The sequence below is a fragment of the Dryobates pubescens genome, chromosome 19 (genome assembly GCF_014839835.1).
Source record: "Dryobates pubescens isolate bDryPub1 chromosome 19, bDryPub1.pri, whole genome shotgun sequence".
Lineage (NCBI taxonomy): Eukaryota > Metazoa > Chordata > Aves > Piciformes > Picidae > Dryobates > Dryobates pubescens.
This window is the reverse complement of record NC_071630.1, coordinates 3,831,604-3,843,919: the sequence shown is the minus strand read 5'-3', so window position 1 is coordinate 3,843,919 and position 12,316 is coordinate 3,831,604. Positions and strand designations below refer to the sequence as shown.

Below are 12,316 nucleotides of genomic sequence, written 5' to 3'. Positions count from 1 at the left end.
AAGTCCTTCCAGAGAGGTTTGGAACAAAGTGAGAAAGGGAAGAGATGAAACTAACGGTAGAAGGTAGAAGCCAAGAAGCTAGCACTGGGGCATAACCTGCAAAGGTTGGCGGTGCCTGCCTGGCCACACGCTGCCAGTGCCGGTCACAGCAATACGCGCGCGGGTTTCCCTTCAAAGCACTGCACTGCCGCAGCTGCCGGAGCGCCACAGCAGGTGCGCCCCAGCGAGTCCCGCAGAGACAGCGCCGAGAGCCAGCCCTACATGGAGCCCGGTAAGGGGCTCGCCAAAGTCATCCAAAATGAGCTGTGGGCACGCAGGCTGCCGGGGCGAGGGCACAGCCTGCTGCCTTGTCGAACCCCACTGCCAAGGGGTCGCCCGGCACTTACCGAGCTATGCCCACTTTGGCATCCCCGCGTCCCGAGATTTCTCAGGGGTGGCCGCCACGCCCGGCACTGCTGCGGGGCCCGCGGGGGCGTCCGGGCACTGCCCCCAGTGCCGCACCTCGAGACAGCCCCCAGCCCCTGCCCGCAGCACGCCCCACGCCCCCGGCCCGCACTCCTCTCCCACCGCCGGCCGCGGGTGGCGCATGCGCGGCGGGGCCGAGCGGCGTGGGCAGCGATGGCCGGCGGGGAGCAGCGCGGCGCCGGGCGGGTGGCGCTGAAGAAGGAGATCGGGCTGCTCAGCGCCTGTGCCATCATTATCGGTAAGGGCCCTCGGCAGCGCGGCTGAGCCCGGCGGGGTACCGCGCGCACCCGCGGGCAGGTGCACGGGGCACCAGCTCCCCGCCCGGTGCCGCTGCCAGAAAAGTTAGCGGGCAGCACTGCGTGGGACAGGTGTCCCTGCCCGCGGCAGCGGGGTGGAACTGGATGGTCTTTAAGGTCTCTTCCAACCCAACCCATTCTATGAGTCTGTGATTCCATGATTCTGTGACAGCGGCGAGCTGGCGGAGGGGGGAGCAGCGGTCGGGACGGCGTTTCGGTATCGGCTGTTAATGCACGGTCCTGGAGGTGCCAGCAAAGTGCGAGCGAAAGCCCTCCTCGCAGCTGAGCGCAGCAGCGGGCATTTGCCAAAGTGTTTCCCCCATGGCCTTTGGAGCTGGCACGGCTGATGCGGCACGGACTCCTAAGACTAAACCAAAACCTGATTCTTTTATCCGAGATAGGGGTTCTTCGGAATGAAGGTGGCAGCCGGGGCCCGCGGGAGCTGGCGGCACGGCCGATGGCTCTCCGCGCCCCGCGCTCGCCGGTCGCTGGCAGAGCCGCTGCCAGCCGCAGCCATGCCCGACAGAGTCGGTTCGCGTTTCAGAGCAGCCAGCGGGGCAGAGTCTTCTCCATCAGAGCCAAACCCAAGCCCCGGGCGGGCGGTGCTCGGCACCCTCCCACAGCGTGCCCTTGCCGCAGCAGCTGGGCTGGGAGCAGCCCGGGAAGAGCAGGTTCGCAGCAAGTTCTCAGCCAGATGCGAGCAGCCTGTATGAACACAGTGAGCCCCCAAAACTCGTGGAAAGACCCAGGCATTACCTTCTCCACCATGAGCTGTTGGAAAGACTTGCAGGGACAGCTGGGGCATGGTCCATGGTAGCCTGTGGAGGTGGCAGTGGGCATGACGAGAGCTGCCACATCCACAGAGATCTGCTGTGGAGTAGCAGAATTGGCTGGGACACCCTTTTGTGTTGGCATGAGTGATGTCCCTAAGCTTGAGGAAGAGGACTTTATTGCACACTTCCTGTAGGTTATTCCACGATCCTGCTGCGATTCTACTCCTTGGCACACATAAGGGGGGGGAAATCTAGGTTCTGGATCTCACTGGAGCACAGCTGACCTGGTGTGAGAGTGGGGCACAGGGCTGTAAGCAAGGCATAGCTAGGGTCAGGTATTGCCTAAGTTGCTGCTGGCCACAGGGAAAATTTATGGTATCTAAGTAATTTGTTAGTCCTGGTGTTTGATAATTGTGTCTTGAGACTGCTGCCCTGCTGTCCCAGATCCTTTCCTAGCCAACCTTTCATCAACCTGAGTCATTTGCAACATGTTGCAAGCAGAATGCATCTACATAACTCTTGTAGGAAATAAATTCTGTGAAACAGAATCAAGACATCTGAGTGGGGGGGAAAGATTGCCATTTGGGGAAAAGTCAAGTGCTGCTAAGCAGTTCATGTATGGAAGAAAGCTGTCTGCAGTGCCAAGGGAAGCCTAATAGTTCTGCTGCAAATTCACCCACATTTTGATAACAGCAGTTGGAAAAACAACCCCAGGACCCTGGTTTGGGGGTTGATTTGTTTGTGTGCAGGTGTGGGAGTTCAGGTCTTCAGGAATGCAGGGAAGCACAGGAAGGGAGTTAAGCACAGCTCTGTGGATGTCACAGCAGAGACCAGGACAGCCTGTAACCAGGACCCTAAGTTACACCAGACCAGCTTGCAGACCCTTACTGGAGTTAAATGGGAGAAATCTTATTTAAGAGTCTTTCAGCGAACCACTAAACTGCTGGATCTGAAGTGGCATTAGGCAGCAGCTGGCTCACAGAGTCTCTGCATGCTAAAATGTAAGAGTGCAAAGCCAGTGAATGCTAGGAACAAACAGGTGCCGTTGGGGTCATAGCCTTCAGAACCAGGACTCTGTGACAACCACCACAACAGATTTCCCATTTCTGAGTAGGTGAGTGAAACCCTCTTCACAGGTTTAGACTTCACATTCTGGTGTGTCCTGTGGCAAAGTCATACTGCTTGAGAACACCAAGAGGAAAGAAATCACTGTTGAAAAAAAACCCCTCATGTAGATCTGCATGGAGCTGAAGAAAGGTTCTGCTCTCCCTGTTTCTTTGAATGTTCCTGTTGGTTATCTTCATTCAAATAGTGCTTAAAAGTGCTGCAGATACAGCAAATGTGAAAGGCTATTTCTGCACTATCAAAGAGAAGTTTGATGCTGTGATCTGCCAGCGTTGCACCAAATGTTCTGCTTTAGCTGACTGCTCTGCAATTCTAGTCAGCTGCGGGATGGATGTGGAGAATTACAATCTAGTAATTAGTATCAGGAAGAGGAAACATGAGGGAGTATTTGGAAAATACTGTAAGTAGGAGCCTACAAATATGGGATTAATAAAGTCATGGTTGCCTTCTATGTACCAGTTCTGCTTGTTTAAAATAAAGCATTGCGTGGTTTGAATTGGAGGTGGGGGGTAAATCAAATTGTTTTCTGAGTGCTCCCTAGCACAATGAAGTGAGGTGAAAGAGGCTTGGAGGTGGGAGCACAAAGTTATCTGGTGTGTTTGAGAGCATTCCAGTGATGTCAGGGTCTGTCAATATTTCATAGTCCATTAGGGCCTCTTGAAGTTTCTGAGGAAGGGGGCGCAGGTACCTCTAGATACAGACACAACACTTCATCAAGCTTAAACACTGCAGGCTTCTAGCTGTTAGAGCTCAGGAGGTGCCCAGCCTGCCCTGTAAGCACTGACTCTGTTATGGGGTGGCAGAGGCAGCCCTCATCCTGCCTTGAAGCTCCTGCAGCCTGTGCTCATTCCCTGCAAAACAGCTGTTCCTTTTCAGTCCCCTTTCCATGCTTTGAAGTACAGGACAATATTCTTGCTACTCTTCCAGCTGAGATATGTCAGCATCATGAATTGCTGTGCCATCATCCCAATGCTCACGAACTCAGCACTGCAGATTTTTATCCTGTTTTACAGAGGTTTGAAAGGCTTTGCTGCAAGAAATGCCACTTTGTCTAACAGACAGCCCTAAGGACAATGAGAAGAGCACAGTACCTCAGGTTAGGAATACAGCAGCCACATCAGGTTAAGAATGCAATAGCCACCCCCAGGATGCCCTCCTGGTTTCTCCCAGCAACCCAGCTTTCTCACAACACAGAAGACTGCCCTTCATGATTCCATTCTTTATCTAGTTTAAATTTATGTGCAGACAAGCCTAATTGCAAAGATTGTTTCATGTTGAGGCAGAAGACCCCTCTTTGGAGTATCCTCTTATAAATGCAGGCACTAAATACAAGCCCTTTTTATTTTAATGCTAAAAAGAGACTGATGCTTAATGACTGTAAAACTGAGCACAGTGTTTAGTAGTTGTAACAAATCTTTCTGGCAATTCATCTCTGCCACGGTTTTGGAAAGTGCCTGAGCCTTGCTGTAGGAGTACCCAAACAGCTCTGGCTCAGACATGGTTATGTAGAGTGAAAACAAATCTCTCACAGGCTCCAGCCATTCCTAGTCTTGTAATAAACTCAATTACATTGCAAATTAAGTTTGCCAATACTCAGATGAACTGATACAGCTTTAAAAGGAGTAATGTATGTGCTTTATTAGCTACAAGACAATAACTTACAGATACTATATAATTGCTTGAAACCCAGATTAGTATTTATTCAGCAGACATGGAAATCTGTGCTGTGTTTAATTAAACAGTCATTGGATGCACCTCCTGCACAGCTGGCTTTGTGTCTCACTTGCAGAGCTGTGTAATTAAGGTTATTGCACATGCGTGAGCACAGGCCACTGAGCTATGCACACAAACACTTACTCATTGCCTTCAACCAGAGCCCTGCAGTTGCAGATGCAAAACTGTGCAAGAAGCTCCATGGCTTGGCTCTGTGTAGTTGCTGCCACATTCCAGCGTTCTTTAGAAAAGCACAAGAATTAGAAGCAACAGCCTGATTAACCTCTGCTGCCAGCCAGATTCTTTGGTCTGAGTGGCACAGCAGCGTTCTGACAGGGGGCATGAACACACGTTGCATGTGTCAGACATTGAACAGGAAATGTTTGGCTGTTCAGTACAGATCAAGTAGCTTTATACCAAACAGTCACACATCTCTTACAACATTGTGCCTCTTGTAAACCTGCCTGGAAGCAGCCCTGGGGCTGTGCTTGCCCTCTGGTCAGTCTGTTGTATCCATCAGGGGTTTTATGGGCTTCATAAGACCTGCTAGAAGACTACAAACTGAGGCATAAGAGAAAGACAGATAACACTACATACATCTCCCTATTTTCCTGAGCACAGACAGTCAAGTTATCTGTGTCAGCAGACTTGGCATGGCTTAGAAAATGCTTGCAGTACTTATTCTACTCACACACAAGATCCCTTATAAATTTCTTCCCAGTTCAAATCCAGTGACACCATCAAAACTGTGTTCAGGTGGCCAGTGAGCAGAGTGTTCAGTGATTTCTGCTTCTGAAGTAGCTTTCTGGCCTTGGACATCGACCTGGGAACAGCCTCCATATTCATCTTCTTCAGACACAAGAACTGAAGTGGGAATGGAGAGGCATTAATGCCAACTTTTTGATGCATCCTCTCTGCCACCACTGCTTAAGGGACTGGTTATCAGTCATTGAATCAGCTGGCACCCATCAGATCCATCTCCTTATCAAGTGACATATCAAATCATTAGGAGGTTGTTCCTGTTTGAGCACAACGGACCTTGTTGCAGTAGTACCCAAGTTACAGGTCTGCAGCAGAACGAAACATGGATGAGAAAGACAGAATAAAACCACCCCCAGGTGTTTCCTCCTGACTCCTCTGCTCCAGCCCCAGGGGCACACCAAGCAGTGGTGCTGCAGCAAGGCTCTTCTCCCTCTCTCATTTAATTTCTATAGCTTGCTGAGGTCTCAGGACACACTTTTGTTCACTGACTTGTAAGAGTAATCCAGATTGCTTCAGTGTCTCTCTCCAAGGAAGTGTTTCTAAGAAGGAGGCTTCCTTAGCTGTCACACCTTGCTAACTGGTATTTTGAGTATTTAGTTCCTCATGGCACATGCTGACAGAACACACACAGTAGTTACACAGACACCACTAGGCTTTTTCAGGGCAATAGTTCAGGAGCTCGCTCTGGACTGTAGAGAAATGTAATTCAGCATCTTGTCCTCTTAGAAATGCAGATTATGGTTAAAGGCGGGCAGCAGTCTGATTTTGTTCAAGCTAACTGGCACAGCATCCTTACTTCTGAGAAACCACAAAGACACTTTTTTTTTTCTGTTCAATCCAGAAGCTTAGGCTCAGGTTCAAAACTACAGAAAATGCCATGTTCAGGATCCTTCCCTCCATCAAAGCTGAGATGTGTCAGTAGTTTGGTATGATAGCCAGAATGGAAAAGAGGTGCACACCACTGACAAAGGTCCAACTCCCAAAAGGAGAAAGCCCATGGATACCCACCCAGAGTATACTGCACAGGTTACAGTTATGGTGTGACAGGGTTCAGGGCTGTTCTGGCCTTCAAGGCTCTGCCAGTCTGTAGTTACCCCTCAGAATCATCAGGAGAGCCTCTCCCCTGAGTTCAGGGAGCTGAAAACAAGCTGCAGCTTCACTTGCAAGTGAAAGCAAGAAAGCAAGAAAGCAAGCAAGCAAGTAAGAAAATAAGAAAGAAAGAAAGAAAGAAAGAAAGAAAGAAAGAAAGAAAGAAAGAAAGAAAGAAAGAAAGAAAGAAAGAAAGAAAGAAAGAAAGAAAGAAAGAAAGAAAGAAAGAAAGAAAGAAAGAAAGAAAGAAAGAAAGAAAGAAAGAAAGAAAGAAAGAAAGAAAGAAAGAGGGAAAAAAAAGAAAGAAAGAAAGAAAGAGGGAAAAAAAAGAAAGAAAGAAGGAAAGAAAGAAGGAGAAAGAAAGAGAGAAAGAGAGAAAGAGAGAAAGAGAGAAAGAGAGAAAGAGAGAAAGAGAGAAAGAGAGAAAGAAAGAAAGAAAGAAAGAAAGAAAGAAAGAAAGAAAGAAAGAAAGAAAGAAAGAAAGAAAGAAAGAGAAAACGAAGGAAAGAGGGAGGGAAGGAAGGAAGGAAGGAGGGAGGGAGGGAGGGAGGGAAGGAAGGAAGGAAGGAAGGGTGGGTTTAGTTTGCATGCATTTTGCTTCTTGTTTTTTTTTTCCTCCTCACCTTCTTATAAAGTAGAAAATTCTGCTTGGGACACAGCAGTGACTCAGAAGACTGAAGCTGGGCCACCTGCAGTGGGTGTTAGGAGTTTAGACACCCTCTTAGCCAAACCTCTCCTCCTTCCTTGATAGCTGAAAGCACAAAGGTAGCATCCTTTGGTGGTGGTGGTGTACTCCTGGCCTGGCAGTACAGTGCCTGCTTTCAGCAGTGCCATAAATCTCCACTCGTGTTCCCTTTTCCTGTGCCTTGCAGCTCATTTCCTTCTAGCATAATGTAGCCTTTTCTGTTGTGAAAGTCTGCTCTGCTTTGGCAGGCTCACAGAAAGCAGAAATGGTTTGGTAGAGGTTTAGCTTTTTTGTGTTTGGAGCTTTGTGTGTGCCAAACTTTTCCTTTCAAGCCCCTGCTTTTTGTTGGGCTGCTTGGGGAGTTTCTACTAGCTGCCACACTTTTTGTCATTTTGATACAGCATGATAAAATGAGAAGGCATTTGTCAGGACCAAAGTGCCCCAGATATAAAACATCCTAACAGTACTGTTTTTTACTGCTGGTCCTGAAACACCCAGAAGTCTCCCAGTGAGTTCTTTAGCAGATGTTCCACAGCAGTGAGCAGGGAGCCAGCAGTCCAGCATGGACTGAGCATCTTAGCATCCTAATTCCTTCTTAAATGCTCTCTGTATAATGAGAAAGCACAGAGAATAGGCCGGCCCTGTTCTCACGCAGAGGAGAGCCATATCTAAAGGTGAACACATTTCTTCACGTGCCAGGCTCCACAGAGTCTCTTTAGGCAGTGTTCATTCTCCTGACATGTTCTTCTGGCACTGGCCTCTGCAAGTCAGGGCTGAAAAGCCAGATTAGAGGAGTGGTTGTCTACAAATTGTCCCCATCTTCAGGAACAGAGAAATTCTGTCTTTCTGATGTCAGGGTAATAAATGGCCTAACGTAGTGTTAGGGTGAGGCAGCTAAGTTTTTGCTCCTGGACATGGTTCATCATCTGTTCCAGACAATGGAGACAGATTCCACTGGATCTCAGAGAAAGAATGGTGGGAAGGAATCTACCGGTGATGCTTGAGCCTGAGGAATCTCTGTCCCACTAACTAATGGACTAACCCCTGTGGCTGAATCAATCCCATTCACTCAGCACTTGCTTTAGAATAGTACTAAAACCTACAGAAAAATCTTTCTGCATCTCAAAGCTAATTTGAAAATTCTTACCTTATCTTTAAGCATTGTTGTACTCACACTTCAGACATGGGGCTTCAAGATCAATAGTCTAAAACACAGCATGCAAATCAGGAGGACTTCAGAAAGGTTACTTCTGACTCCAAGAAACAGGTTGGTGATTAGACAAGTGGCAGTCCCGCTGTGAGAAACAAGAGCTCCTTCATCAGTTATGTGAAACCATATAACTTAGATCAGTCCAAATGCCTTAGTATAAGTATTGTTCAAACCAAAATTAGGTTTGGACAATAGGAGAACCTTACTTAAGAGTCACAAAAGCCAGGAAGTATCAAATTAAGGAAGAATCTCATTCTGTTGAACGCACCAGGTCAGAGGACTAAAAATCACCATGTGATCTTTGCCAACAGATGCCACAAACCCTCTAACTGGGAAACTCACAGACATGGTCCTTGTGCTGCATGAGATCCAGGTCACACTATCACTGCTGCTCAGATTTTGTCCTCTTTGGACAGCAGACTCAATTCTGTGGTAGCTGGGGTGTCAAGCATTGTTTTATCACTGATTTGAAACAAAGCAGACACTTCTGATGTCCATGAAAGGGATAGAGTGGGCATTCTAGGACTCCATGAACACCAAGATTTCTGATACTCTTGAATGCAGCCTGAAAACCTGAAAAGCCACACACTTTGGAAACATAAATAAGGAGCCCTTTTCACCAGTGCCTTGAAAGGAGTAATAGCATTAAGGCAGTACAAGAGTGCAGAAAGTATCCAAGCTCCTTAAGCTTCCAAACACTGTACTTAGACTCAAGTAAAATTAAAAAAAAAAAAAATAGCTGAATGAATATTTTAAGGAATAAGTAAGAAGTATTTGATTCTGGGTGGTGCCCCCACATGCCCAACCTTCAGCTCAGAAGGGATTTCCGCTTGTGTGACAAAATTAAAACAGATGTAATTAAAAAAAAGCTGACAAACTGCTTTTTTGTACCACTGCTAGTAGATCCTGTTGCAGTAAAGCCATTTCTTATAGTAAACTGTGCCAGAGAGCAGTAGGACAGAATGTCTGCAGGTCTGCTGGCTGTGGGCACAGCCAGTTGCCCAGCAACGCAACAAGGTTTAAGCAGACTTACAAAAGGTACCCAAATCCTCTACACACCAGGAGTGCATGCAGGAGGAGGAGCTGCACTCTGCACCATCAGCCTCCCAGCAGCAGATTAAAGTCCCTTTTCTTAACTGGTCCCAAGTTTCTCAAATCCTACTGAGTTGGCAAGAGCAGAGGACTTCACTGCCTCATAGGATCAGGCCCTAAATTCAGTTAAGGCAGCTTGGTCCGTTACTGCTCGCAGAACGGTGGGACTGGCAGAAGCTGCATCTGAACAGACCCTGCAGCCTTCAGGACAAGTGTGCTGTGTTCTCGGTAATCAAAGTGATGGGGGCCAGTCTCTGGTAGTACAAATTTGGTAATAAGAACACTTCACCAAACGTGGGCAGGACACAGGCAGTGTCAGACAGTCCTCAGGCAGTCCAGCTCCCTTAGCAGTGGGCAGGGATTGTCCTCTTAGTTTCAGAGATGGGAAAAGCAGCATGCAAAGGCCAAGGTGAGCAAGTTCACTTCCAGACACCAACTAAGAGGACCTCCCTGAAGACAGGTCTCTGAAAACAGCATCTATTGAAACCTCTACCTTTCCCTTTGTTGCCTTCTGAGGTAGTCCTGGGACTTCTTGGCTGTGATTCAGCTGCTCAAAAGCACCAGGACTGAAAAACAAACAAACAAACCAACCCCACCTAATGGAAAAACGTCTGCAAAGTGACATTTATAAAAAAAAAAACCACCTACTTCACAGGATCACAGTGAAGTGACTCACAGAAGTCTGTTGCTGTTAGTGACAAGACCAATCAAACCTCCCTGATCCGTGGCAGGAGCAGAGCAGGGAGCATCGCATCACAAAGGCCCCACGCGTGGCCATGGCAGGCAGCTCAGGTCTGCATGAACCTGTGTTGGGCAGGTTAGCTAATTCAGCTGCTCCATGCTGCCATGTGCTCCAGACATTGTGTAAGCAAATGTTTCCATCCAGGGGCAAGGAGGGACTCCTTTTTGCTGAATTTTTTATACAGGTTAAAATCCCTGATCTATAAAGACACCGGTGAGCAACACCAAGTCTGCTCATTCTGAAGAAACTTCCTTTCAAGGGAGAGTTGTAATATTTGCTAACACAAAATTCACATGCACAGCAGATAATTCTGGAGTAATATTGGTAGCTCTTGAGATCCTGGTACAACAAGGCTCGCCTCTTCCCTGAACTCCCAGGTCAGATACTTAGGAGTTTCAAGGCAGGCTGCCATTTCTGTTGGGAATGAATAAGCTTCTAGTTCTTGTTGGTAAAACTATCTAAATGTATGCTTTGAAAGCAAAGGAAAGGTTTTAGAGTCACTGCACAGGTCAGCACCAATTTCTAAAGAGTTGGAGGACAGCAATCCAGCATTGCCAGTGATGTTTGCAGATGTGTGCTAAGCTGATAAGGATTTGTAACTCTTGTTCAAACTTGGATTGAGATAAAGTGCACGTAAAATTAGGTGCAAGCTTTAACTCAGATGTGATTGTGCAATAGTTGTGTGCACCCCAAGAAAAGTAACCACCTTTCTGCTTTTAATTCCACCTCACTGCTCTGACCATAAGCACATCTCTCTGTTCTTCACCAAAATGGAAACAGAGCCATGTAGTTGGAGATGTAGTGATCCCATGCTGAGAGGCAAACCCAGCTAGACTGGGATTTGTAACACAGCTTTACAACAGGAGGATGTAAGCTTGAGAGCCTGAATGATTTCCCATCACAGAGCTGTGAAACCTATGAGAGCAGCAGACTTTGCTGAAGAGCTCCTGCCTTGTTTGTGTCTGCCACCAAAACAAGGCTCGTGTAAGGTACCAGGCAGTGGCAGCAGAGCTCACAGGAGACTCCTGATCCATCTTTCTTCCCATTGGTGTAACCTGATCTCTAGCACAACAGATGGTGTCTTGGGATGGCTATTACTCTCTGCTCATACTGCTTTCATTTAAAGCTATTGCCTGGAATTCCCATTCAGGAAGGTGCTGTCAGCATTTGACTCCTTCACTGCTCAGGACACCATTGAAGGCTGAGCTTTACCTTAAAGTTTAATACGTTTAAGTTCCTTCAAGGCATAAGGATCAACTGGTGTCTGGTTTAGAGATGCTCTTCTGTGTGGATCCCAGGTTATAATATTGTCACAGTTCTACAGAATCAACATAAGCACAGTCAAAAAATTGACCAGTTGGCCTGAATTTGAGTACACTTTGGCAGGGCTCATCTTGGTGGGGTCCCAGCAGGAGGCATAAAACTCAAGAGTTTGAGAGAAAACCAGGGGTGAGAGTGAAAATTAAGTTTTGCCTTACATACAGTTGAGCAATCAGTTGAAAGTGTCTTTCCTGCAGACCCACTCACTCCTGTAATTCGGTCCTGTGAGTCCCTGCATGTCCCTATGCTGCCACAGAACCTTGGGGCAAAGCTGGCTCACATGTGGGTGCTGGTAGCCACAGCTGAGCACTGAAAGGGCCCCAGTGCATGCAAACAGTTTGTAATTCTCAAGGAAGAACAAAAAGCTGCAGAGTGATGCTGTGCCAGGCAGTCAGGGGGGTGCCACAGCAGCTGGGGAGCAGGTTGGAGGTCAGGGGGACAGTGGTAGCTTCCAGGCTTTTTTTTTCCCCACTAGAGCCTTGAGTTCTCTAAGAGAACCAGATACCCCTGTGCACCTGGATCAGCATGCTGTGCATACTGCACTTCTAATGCATCTTTCTAATGAGGCAAATGGTGACACTTCCACAAGGACTGAAAGCTTTCAGGAATGGACAGGAAGAGGCTTTCCCACTGAGCAGCAGTTGCTGATAAGCTTTCTGGACTACTCAAGTAATCTGTTTACTGTGCTCAGTCACAATGACCAAGAGAAAAATATATAACCCACACCCACCACACACACCAACCCCCAGCATTTTCTGTGAAACAAACTGTGCTTCAAAGATGGTGCAAGGGTCCCTGCTATTGCCATGAGCAGGGCTGAGGAGCCTGGGCTGCCAAGAAACTGTTGTCTGTCACACTGTCCTTGTCTGACCCAAGGCATTCCCCAACACAGCTGAACTCGTTGGCTGTAACTAAAGCTAGGGGTGGGGAGCTTTAGAACAGCATTTTGTGGTTGCTTTTCTTTTTGCTAAATAGTGAAAATGACTGCAGGTGCAGAAAGCAGTGTGAGAGCCATCCCAGAGGCACAGCTGTCATGGGCAGGAT

General features: G+C 47.7%; 1 protein-coding gene across 1 annotated transcript in view; it reads left to right on the top strand.

Annotated features, from left to right (window-relative positions):
• Positions 1–600: 600 nt before the first annotated feature.
• SLC7A10 (solute carrier family 7 member 10) overlaps positions 601–12,316 on the top strand; it is a 32,143-nt gene continuing 20,427 nt past the window's right edge. Inside the window, exon 1 of the mRNA XM_054170114.1 lies at positions 601–703. Within this exon, the coding sequence (XP_054026089.1) occupies positions 619–703 (85 nt within the window). The 5' untranslated portion in view covers positions 601–618. The remainder of the gene's footprint in view (positions 704–12,316) is intronic.